At 37.8% G+C, this 7,724-nt stretch overlaps 1 protein-coding gene across 1 annotated transcript; it reads left to right on the forward strand.

The window, feature by feature from the left end:
* The first annotated feature begins 3,133 nt into the window (after positions 1 to 3,133).
* On the forward strand, positions 3,134 to 4,128 carry LOC107787184 (steroid 5-alpha-reductase DET2-like). Its single transcript, XM_016608717.2, has one exon. It carries the CDS (start codon positions 3,257 to 3,259, stop codon positions 4,022 to 4,024), a length of 768 nt encoding a protein of 255 aa, XP_016464203.1. The 5' UTR covers positions 3,134 to 3,256; the 3' UTR covers positions 4,025 to 4,128.
* The last annotated feature ends 3,596 nt before the right edge of the window (positions 4,129 to 7,724 follow it).

Here is a 7,724-nt window from a genome sequence, read left to right on the forward strand (position 1 = left end):
CTTATCATTTTATTACTTGTACGACCACGCCCTGCCATGTCCGACGTCGTGCCATGGCATGATGCACGACATGACAGGACATGGCAGGGCATGGTCGTACGTGGCCATGGCCTGATGTTGGACGTGGCAAGACATAGCCATGGCAGGATGCAGGACATGGCAGGACATGGCAGGGCGTGGCCATGGCACGACGTCGGACGTGGTAGGACATGGCCATGGCAGGACGCAGGACATGGCAATGGCACGATGCAGGATATGGCATGAAGCAAGACATGGCCATGGCACAACGTTAGACGTGGCAGGGTGTGGCCATGGCACGACGTCGGACGCGGCCATGGCACGACATCGAACATGGCAGGACGCAGGACATAGAAGGACATGTCCATGACACGACGCAGAACATGGTAGGACATAGCCATGGAACGACGCAGGACATGACACGATGTCGGACGTGGCAGGGCGTGATCATGGCACGACGTCAGACTCGGCCATGGAACGACGTCGGACGTGGCAGGACATGGCCATGCCACGACGCAGGACATGGCAGGACTTGGCTATGGCACAACGTAGGATATGGCACCAGGCAGGATGCGGCCATGGCACAACGTCGGACGTGGCAGGGTCTGGCCATGGCACGACGTCAGACGCGGCCATGGTATGACATCGGACGCGGCCATGGCACGATGTCGAACGCGGCCATAGCACGACGTCGGGCGTGGTAGGGCAGGGCGTGCCTCGTGCTGGCATTACTCTTGGCGTGCCTTAGAATCGGGCGATTTTGTCATCCGAATTGTAGTCTGGAGAAGCATCCTCTGCGGCGGACCGGGCCAAGTCCCTCGGAAGGGGGCGCCAGAGAGGGCGAGAGCCCCGTTGTGCCTGGACCCTGTCGCACCACGAGGCGATGTCTACGAGTCGGGTTGTTTGGGAATGCAGCCCAAATCGGGTTGTGAATTCCATCCAAGGCTAAATACGGGCGAGAAACCGATAACGAACAAGTACCGCGAGGGAAAGATAAAAAGGACTTTGAAAAGAGAGTCAAAGAGTGCTTGAAATTATCGGGAGGGAAGCGGATTTGTTTTTAAGGGTTTGTTTGGAAAATCATTTTAAAATTAGACTAGATATAATTATATAGTTTTGGTGTGTCTGTTTAGCGAAATACTTTGTCAAAATAGAATTTAGTGTAATTAAGGGAGAACAATTACACTCTTTAGTTGTCAAGAAGCGAAAATTGATGATAATTACACAGTAGAAGTGTAAAGTAATTTTCGAATTTTCAAACTTTCTTTCATTCATTTTAAAATATATTGTACTTTTTAAATCATTTCTCTTTCATTTCTTTTCTTCTCGCTTTCTTCAACAGATATGGAATGCTAAAGCAATTAGATAGAATTGCTTAAAAATATTTATTATGAGAACTTTTTTATGGGAACACTTGCTAAAAATAATTTCGTATTTTAGTAGTTGTATTTTTTATTTAGCTTGGTTTGAGAGCTTGGGTAATCTACATAACTCGATCTTGCTCATTATGAGATTTCTATGCAGAGCTTTTTAGCCTTTAGACTACTATTTTCCTTGGCATTTATGTTGCGGCTGGCAGCAAAAATGGAGGAATAACGTAGGCGGCAGATTCTGAGTCTTACTCTTTAATATTTTCTTACTTGTATATTGTTATTGCATTGGATTAGTTCTTGTTGTATTCTATAAATTTAACAATAATTCTAAGAAAGTAACAAATATTTTTAATAATCAAATTTATGTATATTTTTTCTCTCTATAGGTTAATACTTTGGTTTTGAACAAAGATTTTATCAGCAGTGAGCTTATTGTATTTTTATTTTTATATTTGTGAGTATCGTATTTAAGAATATTACAGTTTATCTCAATGCACTAATTAATATTCGAGCTGCATAAATCGAAATGATCGGACAGAATAAATCGAAATCAAAAGTAAAAAAATCAAATTATACCGAATTTAATTAAGTATGGTATTTGTATAACATTTTAAAAAATTAAAATTTAAAAATACCGAATCAAAATATATATCGCACTAACCGAGAAACACCCCTAAGTCAGGTAGATGCTTAGATACCTGTGATATTTTCTAGTATGTTTTAAGTGTTGGTTTTCGAAAAATACTGAAAAAGAGGACAAACATCCCTTCCGGAACTCATAAAAAAGTCCTTTTTAAGTTTGAACGTAATTAGACGTGCAGTTAATTATTTTTAAATTGGAAATAGATAAGAAAAACGTGAGTTTTTTTAAAAAAAGAATCCTTCTTAATTATCACCCAAAATAGAGTCATAATTTGAAGTATATGTATTATGAATTTATAACTCGTTTTATTTGTTGGATTCATAATTAAGTATTTTATATATATTTAATAATTTTTTAATAAAAATATAGAATTTTAACAAAAACTACTAGGTTCGTCTGAATCTATAGCTAATAATGTAGCTCCCTAACAAGAAAAGTAGGGCCAAACTATTAATAACGATAATTGCTTGGCCAATCAGAGTTGTGGTATAGTGGTAAGTAATCATTCATTCTTAATCAGAGGTCAAATTCGACGTATGAGTATAAAGTTATCTTTGTTTGGAAATTCTTTACCTCCGATCATTGGCGTATAGTAGCCACATGCATTGTAGGATGATCAACCGAACATTCTTTATCGTAAATTATATTATGTATATAGAAACTTATATTATGTATGTAGGTCAAAATTTCTTTTTTTATATGTGTATATTAAATTTTGAACGCCCTTCGCGAAATTTCTGGCTTCATCAATGTCCCAATGTGGTATTTTTCGGTACGAGTTACTCCCTCCGTTTTAATTTAGATGGGGTAGTTTGACTCAGCACGAAGTTTAAGAAAAAAAAGACTTTTAAAATTTGTGCTCTTAAAAGTTTAAGGGGTAAAAATTTTGTGAGACATAATATTTGTGTGGTTATAAAAACTTCTAATTAAGGGTAAAATTAATAAAATAAAGAGTTTAAAGTTAAATTATTTCCAATTATAAAAATATATTATTTTTTTTGGAACGAATTAATAAATTTGAAACAGAGGAAGTTGGATTTATCGAATCCAATACGAGCACCGGACATCGAGGAAAAAAAAAGATAGGTGCCTAACTTTATATGAGCGGCGACTACGCTCATCACAACCCTTTAAAAGAGGCTTTATCCCATTTTAGACCGACAAAAAACCACTTCAGCTACGGCAACTCCAAAGTGAACAGTGCAGTTTTACGAGAGTAACAATGTTCTCAGATCAAAATCTGTTTCAATTCATCATCTTCTTTATTCTCCTTATGTCAATACCCACTTTCATCTTAAGCCAATTCCTAACTTCTCCCTATGGCAAACACTACCGTTCAAATTCAGGAACCGCAATTTCACCACCCTTTGCATGGTTTCTAATGGAAAGCCCAACACTTTGGCTTACACTTCTCCTCTTTCCTTTTGGCAAAAATCATACAAACCCTTTAGCCTATTTTCTCATTTCTCCTTTCCTTTTACATTACATCAATCGTACAATTATTTATCCAATTAAACTCTCCCAAAAAACCACTAATGGTAATTTTCCATTGAATATTGCTTTGACAGGTTTTGTTTATAATATTTTGAATGCTTATATACAAACTAGATGGGTGTCTCATTATGCTAATTATGAGGTTGATGAGTTGTTTTGGCTAAGATTTGTTGGTGGGATTGTTGTGTTTGCAATTGGTATGATGATGAATATTTGGGCCGATGGTGTGTTAATGGGCCTGAAAAGTCAAGGTGGTGGATATAAGATTCCAAGAAGTGGGCTTTTTGAGTATGTGAGCAGCCCAAATTATTTGGGGGAAGTGATAGAATGGTTGGGCTGGGCTTTGATGACTTGGTCTTGGGCTGGGCTTGCGTTTTTCGTTTACACTTGCTCTAACTTGGTTCCGCGAGCACTTTCGAATCATAAGTGGTATTTGGAGAAATTTGGGGAAGATTATCCTAAGAATAGAAAAGCTGTTATTCCATTTCTGTACTAAGATATTTTATGTATATCTTGTTGTGACTTTGTGATTATGCAGTGCAAAAACTATTCCTGCTATTTATATTTCTCAAGCATAATGTGTTTTTATTTTCTACTGCATTTATTTCTCTATATTGTTGTAGTTATGCATACTTACTTTGATTTGTCGGTATATCGGAAACAGTCTCATTACTTGCATATGGTATAAGGCTGCATACTTACTATACTCTCAAATTTCACTTATGGGATTACATTAGGTATTTCGTTGTTGTTGTAATGTGTTTTTATCTTGAAATAAATTTCATCCCCAGGCACCAGCTCAAACTCAGAAAGTAGTAAGAGAATAATTATCGCATGTAAGTAGGCAGTGGCGGATCTAGATTTTGCACAAGCGGGTTCAGTCAAAGACGAGCACAAGTAATAGTATAAATGGTGTCGGGTATGACAACCAAGATTTGATCATTTATATATTTATTGGACTTAACACAATCTCAAAATGAAGTTATTCTAAAGTTGGCACTCTATAGTTTTATCAAAATTGAAAATATTTTTCGAAAGGTACAAACAAATTTATCTATCTCTGCTTGTAGAAATATAATTAGTAATTTAACAAATTTTACTTCCAGAAATTCAATGGAACAAAAATTTGTTAACTCTAAAATATTTAAACAAATCTCGAGTTTTCTTTGTTCCTAATAAGAAGTTATCTGAAGAGCGGAGAGAATAAATTTATAAATACTAAACTAATTCAAGTAACAACTTTTTGGAGCTATATACCAAACTAGAAAATTCAGTATAAAACAAATAAACGTCACTAAACTAAATAAAACTAACTAATTATAAATAATTTCAACAAATATATTTGCTTTTTATCAAATTTTAAGAAACAACGAACCAATTTCACTTTGTAGGTAGGTTTGATTTTTTGAGCAAATTAAACTATAGAATAATTTTTATTGTATTCTGGCAGAAAAGAAAGATAAAATAACATAGTAAAATGATATATGAGTGGACATAAGAGTAATATTAGAAGGGGTTAATCTCAAATACAATCTTGGCCATTGGTTGCATACACTACATCCCAGGAGGGAGATTAAAAGAATAAATTGGATGATGGACGAAATGGGATTCAAACTTGGTACCCTCCAAACATTTTGAACCAACTCGACCACCTCGACAAAGAGTATATTTGTTTAAACAAGGTTCAATTTATTACTTTCTATATAAATGCTATCTGCCTAAATATAATTTTTCAATATGCATAGTATAATTTTTCAACGAAGCGGATTTAACTGAACCCTCTTGACACCATGTGGGTCCGCCCCTGTATGTAGGAATGATCCCATGTGTAAAAGATTTTCGGCAGATTTTCGTAATACGAAGTTTGAAGTTTTAGCAAGTAGTAGAGAACCTACCAAGTTTGAAATTTTAGCAAACGCATCCCACAATTTGTTTTTCATTATGATATTTAATGACAAAGTAAAGAAAATTGCAGAAGACGTACAATTTTATAGAGTAGGAGCATCCAATCCATTTGCAAACTCAATGGCATTGTTGTTTGACCAAAAATATAGATCTTGGTTCAATTTATTAGACTTATGCAAATAAGGGTTAATCTTGGTTAATAATAATATCCTAAAGACGAAATTCTAGGTAATATAATAAATAACACGTAGATCTATTCTGAAGGTTACGATGGTGTACAATAATGACAATATTTAAAGACCCAAACAGAAGTAATGTAGCATTAAACAGTGATGAATAGCAATAAATGACATTTATGTAAATAAAACGAATGAGTCACCCCAGAAAGGATAAAATCAGTGGATGTTCTTTCTGACAATGATGAATGATGGATAATCCCTTGAATATTCGAGTTATTCTCGGATCTAATGAAAAAATATGGACAAGAATCTTAGTAAAAATGTTATTTTTGTGTGCATATAATAAGACTAGATTCTCTTTATAAAGTCAAAGTATATTTTACAAGTGACATAGTGTCTCTTTCTAAATGTTCCTAGAAATCCTAATTTTACAAGTCCAGAGAATATCCATTAGAATATTCTCTTTAATGTCCTATCTTGAAACTAGTCGTTCTAACTCTGTCAAGGGTATTCGACCTCGGCCTCGATCTTTGATGACTCCTCATCCTCAGTCCTTGCTAACTCTTCGACCACGGCTTTCATTGTTCCTTAAACCACTTCGACACGTGGCGGCCTGGGAATGTTTCGCCAGTGCTATCCTAACTTAAGTATTCTAGAGATAGATTTTGACCCATATAATTAGTCCCTCCGCTTATTGAGGCCGACTTCGCGGGCGGGTTCGATGACGGATCATGTTGTTGGTGGTCGAACTAATCAAGTGGACTACACGAGTCGTGGTTGCGGTGAGCAGGCGACGTGGCCCTCTGTGGGCCGCACATTTCAAATGCTTCAAATTTCCCAGGTGATTTGCTGGAGTTATGTTGTCCATGGGTTAGGATGATGTCATGATGTTATGCGTCATTATGATACATATTCTCGATATGTCGCTTCGTTTCGCGTGTGACCTTTGATTATACCTGCCGCTTCGGTTCCGGTGCCAATCATGATGAACCGTTTTTGGTTTTGGTGCCATGACTTTTATAAATAGAGATCCTTGAACTTGATTTTGGAGTTTAAACCCTCTAACGTTCTGAAACACCATATCTTTCTCTTGCTTTCTTCTTCTCCGAACTTCTTTCCTCTTGTTTCATTGACCTATATTGTTCTTCATTCCCTCTCGTTTGTTATTTTCCTCCACTACGTTGAATCATGTCTAACGTATATTCTGATGCTGGTGAGGGGAATCGTGTTGCTCCCTTGGCAGTGGTGGTCCCCCTTCCCCCGTCCCCCCCCCCCCGGGGGAGAGTGTTTCCGCCATTGTTGAGGATGAAACCTTCCCGTTGGTGAAGGAAATAATTCCACGTAATCCCGAATCCAGGTCCGACCTTACCAAAGTACCGGACCCCGCGCCTGGTGTCTTTAAATCAATGATGACGCCTAAGGAATTGGCGGAACTTAAGGCCAAACTCGGCCTTCCAAACCATGTTGAGCTGATCCCGGCTGAGGGGGATGTAGTACAGGTCTATCGTCCTAGGTACAACGCTCTTTATGCCTACCACTTCCTCATCGGCTACTCTTTCCCCCTCCTCCCTCTAGTGGAGGAATTTTTTCGTCATTACGGCATCTGCCCGGCCCAGCTTGCACCATACATCTACAAGGTGATTAAGATGCTAACCAAATTTGCTGATCTGGTCGGGGTCGAGCTAATGCTGTGACACTTGATATATCTATTCACCCCTGACTTTTATAGGGGGACGATGTTGAACCTTCGCCACCAAGAAGGCAAATGTTTGGTGGTGAAGATAGACGACAAAGACAATCATCAGTTCTAACTTAACTTCTTCTTCAATCAGGATCGAGGACGTCGTGGCCAATGTCAACGACTTTCCTAAATCTTGGAACTACACTTGTGAGTGCCCTGTTTCTTTCTGTGTTCATTTTTGGTTCAGGGTTTTGATTTTTTTACTTTTCTCTTTTGCAGCCAACGACCAACTTCCTTCTCTGGTCGCTCATATCTCTGAATGGGTCAAGCGACTCCTCCCTCGCATCGTAGGGATCCGTGATTGGCTAGGCTTTTTCAAGAAATTCAAGCATGGTCTCCCTTCGACTGGTAATTTCTTTTCTTTGATCGTG

This window comes from Nicotiana tabacum, chromosome 24 (genome assembly GCF_000715075.1).
Source record: "Nicotiana tabacum cultivar K326 chromosome 24, ASM71507v2, whole genome shotgun sequence".
Classification (NCBI taxonomy): domain Eukaryota; kingdom Viridiplantae; phylum Streptophyta; class Magnoliopsida; order Solanales; family Solanaceae; genus Nicotiana; species Nicotiana tabacum.

Bases quoted from the DNA above. Each gene is read 5' to 3' on its own strand.
- LOC107787184 (XM_016608717.2), top strand. From the start codon at position 3,257: ATGTTCTCAGATCAAAATCTGTTTCAATTCATCATCTTCTTTATTCTC.